The sequence below is a fragment of the Protopterus annectens genome, chromosome 6.part0, assembly GCF_019279795.1.
Source record: "Protopterus annectens isolate FY-2018-M chromosome 6.part0, PAN1.0, whole genome shotgun sequence".
In the NCBI taxonomy this organism is placed as follows: domain Eukaryota; kingdom Metazoa; phylum Chordata; order Ceratodontiformes; family Protopteridae; genus Protopterus; species Protopterus annectens.
Window position 1 is genome coordinate 1,923,225,079 of NC_056737.1, and position 13,491 is coordinate 1,923,238,569.

General features: G+C 44.0%; 1 protein-coding gene across 1 annotated transcript in view; it reads right to left on the bottom strand.

Annotated features, from left to right (window-relative positions):
- Positions 1–13,491, bottom strand: part of LOC122804987 (unconventional myosin-X-like) — a 2,302,513-nt gene that overhangs the window by 863,104 nt on the left and 1,425,918 nt on the right. The window contains exon 21 of the mRNA XM_044075233.1: positions 10,841–11,668. Coding sequence (XP_043931168.1) covers positions 10,841–11,668 — 828 coding nt within the window. The remainder of the gene's footprint in view (positions 1–10,840; positions 11,669–13,491) is intronic.

A 13,491-nucleotide genomic window follows, 5' to 3' on the forward strand; every position in this document is an offset into this window, starting at 1 on the left:
ATCAGATGGCAATGCCTGTGCCTGCTGCCAGTGAGGTACCCTCTTCAGCACTGGATATCAACCTCATGGACAAGTTAGCCAAGGACGTGAGAGTGGCCAGCTTGGGAGAAATGGTCTTAAAGTCCTCTGCAGGCATGGACTCCAAGAGGGAGGTGGGTAAGCTCCTTTAGCAAATCCCTCTGAAGATGGGTGAAATAAGTCAGGTAGCTTAAGGCTCATAGGCTGAAAGAAGCCAATGCAAACACCCACTTTCCGAAACTGTCAATTGCTCTTGACTATCAACTGGGAGGATAGACAGATGAACTCTGTTCAGCCAGCTCTTTCTTAGCTATCACAATCGCATCAACCGGGACTCAAAAACTTGTCCACTGTCTTGGGTACTGGTTCCACTGTATCTGGTTCATTCCAAACCCTCCTGGCAATGAAGTTGATCAAGGGGTCGGCAGGGGTGACACCCAAGACATAGATGGGCCTGTACCAAAAGTCTCCAGAAACACTTCGTCCTCCGAGAACAGGGGCCTTAAGAATCTCCAGAATGTCCCCAAAGGAGACCTCATCAGGCGGTGACCTTGGGGACCCATCTGCTTCATCAATATCTATGTTCTCTGTGGGAGACTCCATTGGAGAGTCAAGATGTTTCCCCTTACATGTCCTCTTCCAAGGAACTTCCTCCACGGGAGGCTCAGGGGAAGACTGGGAAGAGGTAGGGATCCCTGTAGGGGGTAACTCCCCCCTGAAGGCTATGTCGAATGGGCTGACCATTAGCAGGATGAGAGGGTCCGCTCAATATCTGAGGGTGGGATGGAGCCTGGTGAGTAGGGGAGGCTACTCTGATAGAGAGAAATCTTTCCACCACCCGGAACACGAAGGGACTGGACAAAGTCCTCTCTCCTCCCCCTACTGACACCACCACAATGGAGAAGGGAGCAGACCCCGCCAGCACCTCCAACCTCCAGATAAGGCCAGAATGGAACTATTGAGGGCCGAAGCACCAAGGGGTAGAGAGCGATTCGAAAGACCTGGACCAGAACCCACCCCCATGGACTCCGGGGTAACAACCCAGACCAGTAGCCCCACATGCCCCGGAGGAAGGAGAGCAGAACTAGCCACAGACTCTGATGGGGTAGGGACAAGAGGAGACCCAGAAACCCCCACCACCTCCATACTGAGTGCCGGCTCCCCTAAGTCCAATACTTGTGAAGTCGGACGAGGAGAAAATAATTGGGAGGATTAGGAGAATGTTCCATAGTCCTGTGGTCTGGGGAAGCCAGCAGCCCCAACTCAATTTCAGCCTTCAAGGAGGACCGCATTATCCTGTCCATGTCGGAAGGAAGGCTGCTCCTGGAGGATCAGGGTAAATAGAGGACCTAGCTAGAGACCCATGTTGGGACCCCGAGGGCCTCCTCTGATGGTCCGGGGAATGGCTCCTACATGGAGGGGTAAACAAATGATCCCCTCTTGAAAGATCCGAGGGAAGGTCCTCCACAACAACAGGCTCCAACATGGCTCTGGACTCCAACCATATCGGATCCGAGGAAACAGAAGTGTCTGAGGGAAAGCCTCTAGAGTCCCTCAGATCCGATGGGATCAGATCCATGATAGGTCTGCTCCAGTTCGGACCTGAAGGCCTCGATTGGGAGGTCGTGAATCCGGGAGTCGACTCTGAGACCCTTGGATCTGAAGACCTGGGTCCAGAGGCCTTGGATCCGGGCGTTGACTCTCTAGAGGTCCTCGGATCAGAGACCCGGGGATCCAATACTGCTAAGGCCGACATCGGATCCAGGGATCTGGGATCCAACAGCCTAGCTTTCTTCTCGGAAACTGCCCTGGAGGAGGAGGAAGAGGTAGCCTTTTTTTTGTGAAAAGAGGGGCCCAACTTGGTCGAAGACTCCTTGAAAAAAGGACTTCCCTGAACTATACACCTTATTAGAGAAGCTTATTTCGTTGCTCAACCAGGGCCCTGGGATTGAACATTGCATAAATGTTGCATTCAACCTCCAGGTGGCAGGCGCCGAGACAGTACAAGCACTCCTCGTGCGAGGCAGAAACAGGCATCTTCTGACTGCATGAGGAGCACCTCGTAAAAACTGAAGGTTTCGCTGACATGTCACCAAGAAAGAGAAACAACCAAACCCGGAGGGACAAGCACAAGAGGAGTCAAAAAAGCCAAGCAACAGTCCCAACCACTAAAGTCCGTCCTACACACAAATTACACTAAATACCAAACTAAATTACAAAAAGACAAGAAACAAATTCTCAGAAGGAAAAAAGTTTACATTAACTACACTGCCAAGAGAAAAAGGCGCCAAAAGCCAAACCAAAGCCAAACAAATGGGAGAGGATGAAAGGAAAAGTACAGTTTTGTACCTACCATAAATGTTGATGTCCGATAGACATGCAACTGCAGTCATAACATATGGGTTGTCCTGCCTCAGGCAGCCCTCGGTCGGCCGGATTCCAAAGTCTGGGTCCGACGTCAGCTGATGTCGCATTTTCCTCCGATGTCAGAGCGGCTGGGGTACATAAGCATCAGCCGACGCCATTTTCTTCAGTGTTTCTTGCCCCAGATGCCAGGTGCCCCCCAAGGAAGGCTGTAATCAAATTTGGAAGACAAAAAACAGGATTCCAGACAAATAAATGAGCAATAAAACAAATACACCATAACAGATATCCCCAGCTAAGAGAAACGGGGATAGGAGTGGACCCTAGGCATAGAGGGGGTATGGAGGGAGGGAAAATCCGACTGCAGTTGCATGTCTATCGGACATCTACATTTATGGTAGGTACAAAACTGTACTATGTCCTTCAAGAATGCAACTGCAGTCATAACATATGGGTAGAATACCATAGCTTAGCTGGGGGAGGAGGAATGCTCTAGGAAAAAGATGGTGTGGCAATCAAACCCTGCAGGACTGCTGAAGCAAAGCCTGCTCTGGATCTGGAGTATAGAGAGAGAGATTGTAGTGTTTGGAGAATGTATGCACGGAGCTCCATGTAGCAGCTTCTAGAATGTCCTTAGTAGGCACCCCTCTTAAGAATGCTGTAGAGGTGGCTGTAGCTCTGGTGGAATGTGGCCTGACATTGCCTGGAACAGTCTTTCCATGAAAGGAATAACAGAATCTGATGCAATGTCCAATCCATTTTGAAATTGTCTGTTTTGAAATTGCTTTTCCTTGGACTGCGGGGCGTAAGCTACAAAAGTTGTTCAGACTTCCTACTGGCCTTGGTTCTGTCCAGGTAGTATCGAAGTTGTCTGTGAATGTCCAAGGTATGTAACAGTCTTTCCCCTTATTCTCAGGATTGGGGAAGAAAGCAGGCAGATGAATAGCTTGATTTAAAGAAACCCTAGATACCACCTTAGGCATAAAAGTAGGGTTGGTCCTTAATGAAACCCTGTCTCTGTGAAAAATTATGAACGGTGGTATTGCCATTAGGGCCTGTAGTTCCGAAACCCTTCTTGCTGAGGTAATTGCCAACAGGAAAGCTGTCTTCCATGAGAGAAACTGCAAGTCAACTGTAGCTGCTGGCTCAAAAGGAGGTAGAATCAGTTTTTCTAGGACAAAATTGAGGTCCCAGGCTGGTACTGGAGCCTTTCTTGGTGGCTTAATGTTCTTGATTCCCCTGAGGAATTGCCTTAGCAAAGGGTGTGAAAAGACAGGAGGATCAGTGTTATATCTAGCTGAAATAGCTGATGCATATATCTTTATGGAAGAATATGAGAGGCCGTTCTTTAGGATATCTGCCAAATATTCCAAGATGAGCGGGATGTTCAACAATGATGCATCATGTCTCTTGCTGGTATTCCAATTGCTGAATCTCTTCCATTTTGCTAAGTAAACCTTTATGGTGGATGGTCTTCGAGCCTCTGTTAGTATCCGTTGAACTTCCTTGGAGAGAGATAGGTTGAGGTTATTTATGGGATCTCCCAGGCTGTTAGCTGCAGTGTCTGAAGGTTTGGATGCACTGTTTTGAAATTGTGTTGAGTCAAAAGTAGAGGCCAATGGGGAAGGGCCCACCTCCTGGTGTGACATATGCTCTGTAGTAGTGGGTACCAGTGTTGTCTTGGCCAGTCCGGAGCTATTATGATTCCCTTGGGTCTTTCTGCTTTGATCTTTAGTAATACTGAGGCCATCATTGGCAGAGGTGGGAATGCATAGATTGTTAGGAAGTTCCAGTTGAATGAGAGAGCATCTATTTTCCAAGCTTTTGGATGGTATGTCCTTGTGCAGAATTTTTGTAGATGATGGTTGAGGTGAGAGGCAAATAGGTCTACTTCTGGCCTGCCCCATGTCGAAGTGAGTTGTGTGAAGATCTTCGGATGTAACCTCCACTCGTGTGGATCTGTGAAATTCCTGCTTAGGCTGTCTGCCAAGACATTGTCTTTGCCTGGAACAAACTGGGATTGTAACTGGATGTTTAGGCTCAGTGATTTCTCCCAAAGATGCATTGTCAGTCTGCAAAGGGGGTAAGAGTGGGTGCCCCCTTGCTTGTTTATATACCACATCACAGTGGTGTTGTCTGTCCGTATCAGTAAATGGCCTTGCTGAAGTTGGTGTTGAAAGGCCTCGATGGCATGCATTACTGCCAGCATTTCCTTTTGGTTTATATGCAGATGTGTTTCCTTTGGAGACCATTGTCCTTGTATACACCTGCCTTCCATGTGCGCCCCCCCATCCAAGGTCTGAGGCGTCTGTGGTCATGGTCTGTGTTATCTGTGGTTTTTTGAATGACATACCTGTGTTTGCCTGGCTCACCGAGGCCCACCATAGGAATTCCTTTTGTAGGCATGGAATGAGAGGTATGGTTGTCTCCAAGTTGTTGCTGTGCTGAGACCAAATGCTTTTTAGGTACCACTGAAGCTTTCTCATGTGTAGTCTTGCTAATGGAACCAGGAGAATGCAGGATGCCATGTAACCCAGGGCCTGTAGGAATCTCCTTGCAGTCATCTGGGTGAGTTTTGCTAAACCTTTGAAGGAATGAGTTAACTTCTCTTGCTTGTCTTCTGTCAGGTAAGCCATTTGAGAGGCTGTGTCTAATTTGGCTCCTAAGAAGATTATTTGCTGGGATGGCTGCAGTCTTGACTTTTGGAAGTTGACTGTGTATCCCAGAGCTTGTAGTAATCTTATGACATAGTCCAAGTTTTTTGTCAACATCAATTTGTCGTCTGCTTGTATGAGGCAGTCGTCTAGGAACGGGTAAATTTGTATCCCCTGGAGCCTGCAATGAGCAATTACTGAAGCCAGGCATTTTGTGAATACTCTGGGCGCAGTAGATAAGCCAAATGGCAATGCTGAGAATTGATAATGCTCTGGCCCTGCAAGAAATCTGAGGTATCTTCTGCAGCTGTGTCTGATAGGGACATGCAGGTATGCCTCCTTGAGGTCCAGAGTAATCAGCCAAGACCCCTTGCCCAGCATGGGAAGGAGTTGCTGTAGAGTCAGCATTTTGAACTTTGGTACTATGAGAAAGGTGTTTAATGCGGACAAATCCAGTATTGGTCTCCATTGAGATTCTTTTCTTGGAACAAGGAACAGTCTTGAGTAAAATCCCTGGCCTTGTTCTTGTTGTGGACCTTTTTCTATTGCTTTCATCCGAGTCAGCAGAGAGATTTGCTTGATAGCCTCTGCCCTCTGGTTTGGTGGTAGGTTTGGCATGCCTTGTTTTCTTGGCAAGGTATGAAAATGAAACCTGTAGCCACGGTCTATAATGTCCAAAATCCATTTGTCCTTTGTCAGTCTGTGCCAATTTTCTGCAAACAGAGATAATTTCCCGCCCAAGGGAGCTTCTGTTTGTTCCCTGGTAGGCGGAAGTAGAGGAAAGCCATTGAGATTGAGGCTGTGGGGCAGGTGAAACCCCTGCGTCACTTCTTTGGTTTCCTGGCTGCCATTGTCGTCCCCTGTAAGGACCTCTGTATTGGCCTCTTCCATGGCCACGTCTGTTTTTACCCCTTTGAAACTTTTCTGTATTAGGAAAGGACCAGTTTTTTGCAGGCCAATTCCTACTGAATCTGGGGGGTTGAACCTGGAGGAAATCTTTCACCGTCTGAACTGATTTTGCTTTTTCCTCGATGGTCTTTAACACATCCTTAGCATTAGCACCAAAAAGCTTGTTCTTTTCCAAAGGTGCATCCAGAAGTTTTGCCTTCACATGATCTGGTAGAGGTTGATCTTTTAACCATGCATGTCTTCGAATGACTGCCCCTGTCATAGCTGCCCTACATGAAGCTTCCAGTGCATCATACCCACACTGTAGGAAGTGATTGCTTACTTGCTGAGTATTATGTACAGCTTCCTGCAAAGCCTTCCTGTCTAAAGGATCAGGAGTGGCCAATGTTTTTTGTAAATCTTCTAACAGGAAATCCTGATATTGTAACATATGAAAAGGCAATTCAAAGCTCTCATAGATAAGGTAGTGGAAGTGTAAACCTTTTGCCCCATCTCTCTAATGACCTAGCTTCCCTGTTGGAGGGCAATGGATTTTTAGAGGTGGAAGCTGAAACTCCTTTAGGCCCCTGTGAAATAGTTTCCAAATCAGCAGAATGGGCCCTGAATAAATGGGAATGTGTTTCTGGAACCCTGTAATACCTGTCTGGCTTGGCTGGAGCAGGAGGAAGAGAGTCAGGGGTAACACTAGAGTCAGAATATAAATCATCCAAAACATCAAGTACAGGAGGAATAGCTAAGGGCCTGTGCTGGGGCTTCTTAAGGAAAGTCCGAGACGCTTTCTGGAATCAGAATATTCCTGGCCTTGCCACTTGAAATGTTCCCTCATGGTATGCAGAACTTCCCCAAAAGAAATATCCTCAGGAGGGGAGGCTGAGGGAATGGAATCCTCTGCATCCGAGTCCTCATAGGTCTGGAAGAGCTCTTCCTGGCTATCAGAGTGGACAGAGCCCTCAGAATCTTCATCTGACGGAATAGGGTCAGGGGGTTCAACCCGGGCCTTTATCAGAAGGAGGCTGGGATCCTCTCTCAGGATGGGCCTGTGAACCTCTAATCATAGAAATTAAATCAGCAGCCATAGACATAATTTGTGTCTCTGGAGTAGGCTGAGGTAAGGTTTTAGTAGTAAGATGTTTTGTTTTGCTGGCTGCCTTAGCCCTAGTGTAGGCCTTAATAGACATGGCCATAGGAGGTCTGGCAGCTCCACGTGCTGGAGTGACCTTGTCTACAGCAATGGTCTTGGGCATTTCCTCGGTTTCGGTATCCGGAGGAAAATCAATAACTGGCGTCGGAGTGATATCCGGAATTGGAGTCGTCGGTAATGCGGTGTCTTCGGTTCGGAGCGGTGGAGAAACCGTCTCAGAGGGAACCGGAGCACTCGCGATTGGTTTTGGCGTGGAGTCGGAGGTAGACGCGGGCCGAGGATGTCGGTCCCGGTCTTTTCGTTTCTTGGGAGTTTGCGATGTCGGAAGTTCCGACGGCATTGTGTAAGCAAATTTTTCGCCGAAAAAATCTTCAGCGAACTCCGCCCGGCGCCTGAGAGTGCGCTTGTTGAAGCGAGCACAGGCTACACAGGCCAAGACATCGTGGTCTGGGCCAAGGCAAGGAAGACAGTAAGAGTGGAAATCCTTATGAGGTATTTGTTTACCACAAGAAAGACAATTGTTAACTTTTTCAGTAATTTCTGACATCGGCTGAGGCAAGAAAAGGTCCCCAACGGGGTACTTAGCTTTTTTGATGACTTCGGAATCGAAGAATACAGGAGCTGACCGACCGGCACTTGCGAACTGCTTCTGCTTCGGGCACCGCGCGGCAAGAAAGACTGAAGAAAATGGCGTCGGCTGATGCTTATGTACCCCAGCTGCTCTGATGTCAGAGGAAAATGCGACATCAGCCGACGTCGGACCCAGACTTTGGAATCCGGCCGACCGAGGGCTGCCTGAGGTAGGACAACCCATATGTTATGACTGCAGTTGCATTCTTGAAGGACATCAACTGTTTGCTTACAGAAAGTCTACAGAAGCTAAAGTACAAAGATAAAGAGAAGAAAACCCAAAAAGGAAGACCTACTGTTTGAAAAATTTAAATTCCCTAAAAGCTGAGCAATCTCTCTCTGTTAAGCGCAACAAACGAGATCTGAGGGGTTACAGGGCAGCAGAGTATTATGGGAGGGGAGGAGCTTGAGCTAAGCTGTTGTCTAAGTGTGCTGGCTCGGATCCGATGTGATGAATGGTGACTAGGATAACATCAGATGAGCAATAGTTAAAATCTGTACCCATTTTTGGGCCTCCCCCCCATTATCTAAGGCCTTGTCAAGATTTCTTGGGCTAAGAGGTTGAGAGGTATGGCTCTGTTCCTTCTAAATGTGAACTTTTTTCAAACAGTGGTGTGAACTACAGTCAGAAAATACTGCTCTTACACCCAAAGACTTAATTTACTGCAGATAATATATACTAACACATTTCCACTTCTTTTACCAACTCTATAGGTAAATAGCATTATTTAAAAGTGATGAAATCTGAAGTTTTTTCCCTCACCAGTTTTACTTCGCACCCAGTTCTGGACATAAAAGGTTAAGAGGTATGAATACATGTAAAGTCAGAACATACAATTGCAAAAGCTGGCTACTGTACACGTACCACAAAGTTGAAAATATAAAACTGCACTCCATGCATTTTACACCTAACCCTGACCAGAACCTCTACATATTTACACCAGCTCTCCCCTCAGTACTCGTATGGTAAAACATTCTGGCTAATTCCAATGGAAAAAAACTTCAGCACACCAAAAACAACAAATACCGCAACTTAATTAAAACAAGTAAAGTAAAAATTGATCTAATAAAACCCCAAAAATACAAAAACAACATTCAAGACCCAAAGAAGCTAAGCAAAAGTGAGCTTCCGCTTGCTTATATACACATTTCCAGCAATAGAGGTCAAATAATAGAAATGGGAGAATGGATTTGGTTAGAAAAATTACAGCAAGTCCCAAAATTATTTAATAATGAATAGCAGTGGTGATGAGTCGCTTATTTACTTTGTGTAATATGTCTGAACTCACTGTAATAGTAAAAACTGGTGGTGATAATTTTCCTATAGTTTCTTCAGAAGAGAAGACTTCTGCTTGCTGCACTAGTAACGATTAAGAACGGCTTGCCTTCCTTGCTCTAATTAATTTAAATTAGAACAAAAAACACTACAGTAGCTCTCAATCTTCCAGTCCTGTTTGTTACTTGTTGACACACTCTCTTCTCTCTCTAATGTTGCTGCAACTGAAACATGCTGCCGACTTACCATATAAAAATAAATAAATAAAAAGAGTACAGTACACACACCCTCGAACACTCGGACAAATTCTGATGGGCTGGCAATCTGCTCACAAAGCTGACATCATTGAGCATGCCCCTGCACGTGATGACATCAGCAAAAATTCGCAAAAAAAAAAAAAAAATGTAAAAAAAATGGGAAACTCCGAAATTAGAGAGGCCACTCAGGAATTCCTGACACCGCATTATTTTGACCTCAAAACTAGTAAATACCGAGGAATTTGGTATGGTTGAGATGAGCCTTTTGAGCTTAAAACATCTAAACTTTCATCTCAATATTCCACTGCAAAAAAAAAAAGTTCCTCAAATAACAAATAAGACATGCTGGCATGACAGATTTGTATCCTCCACCCAACACCTCTCAACCTGTAAGAGAAAGCCAGAAATAATGGGGGTGGGGGGGTCAAAACCCCCAAAATAGGGATAATTAAAAAAAAAAGGCTTTTATAAACTTAGACTGTTAATTTATTATAAGGTTTTGCATTAGCATGCATTTTCCAAAGCATATGAAGTCGTTAACTCTAATGTCTTATTACTTAGTGAGATCAGTCCTCAGTAATTTGCCAGAAAACCATACATTTTATGAGGGATAGACCAAAAATAAGAAGCAAAGATATGGATATTCTGTGAAAAGCTGGACAGTTGAGAAGTATGTCCACCTCTGGGACAAACATCCACTATATATTAAGCACAGTAGCACCTTTGCAAGTTAAACCTAGAAAATTGCATGGGCAGCCTGAGTCTTCCCTGTCTATCTTGTATTACTCTCCTTGAAGCTATAGGGAACTTCTGAATATGGATTATTGGCTAGGCTGGTAAAGGTTTGCAGGATGACTGCCTAGCATTTACCTATGAACCCCCAAACAATCCCATAATGCAGACAGCATCAATGAAATATGATTCAACCCTGTAAATGCTTCCTTAACAATGGAATCACATAAACTCCTCTCCTCAGCATATGTTCTACATATATCATACTGTGATTCTTTTTAAAAATGTAGAATATATCTGACAATGCTTCAGATAAAGTATGACTACCGTGTGTGTAGCTGTAATTGTTTATAAATGTATATTCTTAAAATGACTACAGTGTGTTCTTTTTGATCTGAATGGAAATTTCACTTCTCACAGAGTTGAGCCTGAAAATCGTCCAGTACAGTCAGTGCTGTATCCTGGTCAACAAAAACAAATCTAAACAAACATGAAACCAACTGCACGGGGACCAAAGGACTTTAGAACAATGCAGATGACAAGACCAACAGCCTTACATATGCCTTCCTTACTTACTTTGGAATAATTAGTAATGCAAAGCATAAACTCAGCAAAAGGAAGAACAAGGTAGTGCCTTATTTGTTGGGTAAGGATTAGGAAAATGTGAAGGAGTAAATTTCATTGCATTTTCAGGCATTTTACACAGAGTTCCACATTCGCGTAAAGGAAAATGACAAATTAAGAAAACTGGTTTCCTACAACATTCTTCACAGACTATCACATATGATAAATAAATTAAATGGAAAATATGCTTATAAAAATCTGTAGCATTTGCCCCTCCCTTCCCTGCAAAACTTACAGAGTCTTGACTGTATCGATAAGAGTCCATGCTGTTAAAGGTACCAGTGGATTTTCTCAGAGCTTCCTCTTCATCAACATAAATTCCATCAAGTGTGCTAGCTGCATCCCCTGAACTACCCATGGTATCATCAAACTCGTCATGGTCATAATCAGACTCAACATCTGGTGGGATACTATAGATTGGGTCTTCCATTTCACAAAAACTGTCTGCACTTTCAGACAGTGTCGTATAGATATCCTGAGCTTGCTCTGAAGTAGTGTCAATTACCTCCAGGCCAGGCAGAGGACTGACTTCAGTACACGACTGAATATTTCCCTGAATGTAATTACTTTCCACCAACTTTCTTCCTTTGCCAGGAAGAGGAAAGTTCACATAAAGGTCCTCCTCTGAGTAGTTATCACTATGCTGATCAGACTGCAGAGGTGTTGCAGCTTCCTGTGGTTCATCATCTGCATGAAATCCCTCATCCTCCTCTTCCTCAGCCAATGGTGCTACAAGCCTAGACTCCTCTGCACTGAAGTTTCCATCGCTAGACTGGGACTGATCCAAGCTGTTACCATACTCATCCAAGTTACCAAAATCAAGCTGTTCCAAGAACTCCTGAGCAACTCTTGAAGCTTCCTTTTCCAGACGTTGGATTTCTTCATCACGCTTGCGGTTGACCTCATTATGGGTACTATCACAAACAGAAATGCCATTTTCCTTCTGCTGTTGTAGCCGCTCAATCTCCCTTTCCAGTCGTACAATCTCCGCCATCTGCTGACTTTCTTCTGCATCCAAATCTTTAATTTCTTCTTCCTGTAATGTCTGCTTTTGTAATTCTTCCTGAAGAATAAAAAAAGCATTATTAATAACCTGTTTTGTTACGGTATTTAAATGAAAAAGGGAAAAATATTTCACACCAAATAGTTGAACAGTTGACAATTACTGCAATGAAACAGTGCTATTCATATCTGGTTGCATAAAATCTGAGACAACTCAATACGCATTTCAAAATGCTTATCTACACAGATGAGGTATTTAAAACAGAAGAATTACTCCTAGTACAATGAACTAGTGATGTGTTAAATAGATACTTAAGAAGGCCTAATTACTTTCTGAACATGTAGAACATGGACACATTAAAACAGAATGTAAACTCCTCCACTAGCAATACAGACAAATGAGTCAGAGGAAGTGGAATCAGCATTTTACATGCTACTAACTCAAGTCAACACTAATGCTGCATTCTAAAGCAAGCATCTACTGCATACAACTATCACCCACAAATCCTATCAAAATGTGGTCAAATGCTACAAGAAATCACTATAATCCTATACGCTCTGCTAGAATAAAGGACTGAAAAATCATAGCAAATTGTTGGTGGCAGCCATACAACTGTTAAATTCTGCATAAGTGCATCCCTTTAATAATTCAACAGTGTTCAAGTCACACACTTACTATATTCAGGTATCCACCTGCTTGACTGCTTTCCTCTTCTTGGTCACCATAATAATGCATGCTAACCTTAACCTTAACCCATACTTTAAAAAAAAAAAAAACTTTCCAGAATCCCCCCCCCACACACACACACAGAAATTGCATCCAAGTGTGCGGTAGGGTTTTGGTTAATGGATTAGACAAGGGAAAGACCTGTGGGGGTTTTTTTTAGTTGAATCCGGAACAGAAGCTGCGTTAAAAAAGGAATAATTGGTAGGGTGCATAAAATATTGCCTGATAACTATAAGAACCAAAGAAGGTTAGAAATGATTGCGGAGAGACTAGAAAGTCAATTTACAAGAGAACAGTTGGGGGGTACACATATGCATGGCTCCTAAGTAAACAACAAAGTCCAGAAGATTTAGGATTTTTGCTTGCAAGTGTTTGCATATGTATTTTTATTCCCCAAGAAGATTTCAACATTTTTTTACTGTGGTAAATAAGAAATATTAGGTGTGTGATGGGGAAGAAAGTGGCAACTGAGAACGTGTGTTTTGGGAGAGTAAAGAGTTGGCAGATTTAAAAATTTCCCTACAGAAATTCTCCTACAGAAATACTGGGTAAGCAAAAGGCTGTAAAAAAAGAATATGATTTTTTTTTTTTTTTTTTTTTAGATGGGACACAGGATCTCTATTAGAAAAATGGAAATCAAAGTCTAATCCAACAGTATTTGATTACTGAGTATTATAAGAGAGAGGTAAAAGAACTGGAACAGCGGTCTTTAGAAGAGGGAAGAAACATACTTATCAACTGTATCGAATTCCTCAGTAATTACTGGTTTGACGGCAAAATAATGTGGTGCCACCAATTTCTGAGGGGCCCCTTCAATTCCCAATTTTTTTTTATTTACAGTTTCCAGTTATGGTTGACATCATCATGCATCAACTGCATATCCTGCATCATCATCAACATGCAGGGGTGTGCATGATGGCATCATCTTCATGAGCCAATGCCTGACTGCCTGTTGGACTCAGACTGGGCCGGGAGTTACAAGCCATGGGGTGGTGAGCAGAGAAGCGTGTTTGCTTGAAGTGAAGGCTAGCTTGGTAGATTTAGCAATTTTGCAAATGACAGACTGGGAAGGGACTTGCTGAGTCCTAGCACTGGCCATAGGACTCATCCATGACCATAGCACTTAAGCATCCCTTCACGGATAGTATGTACACGAG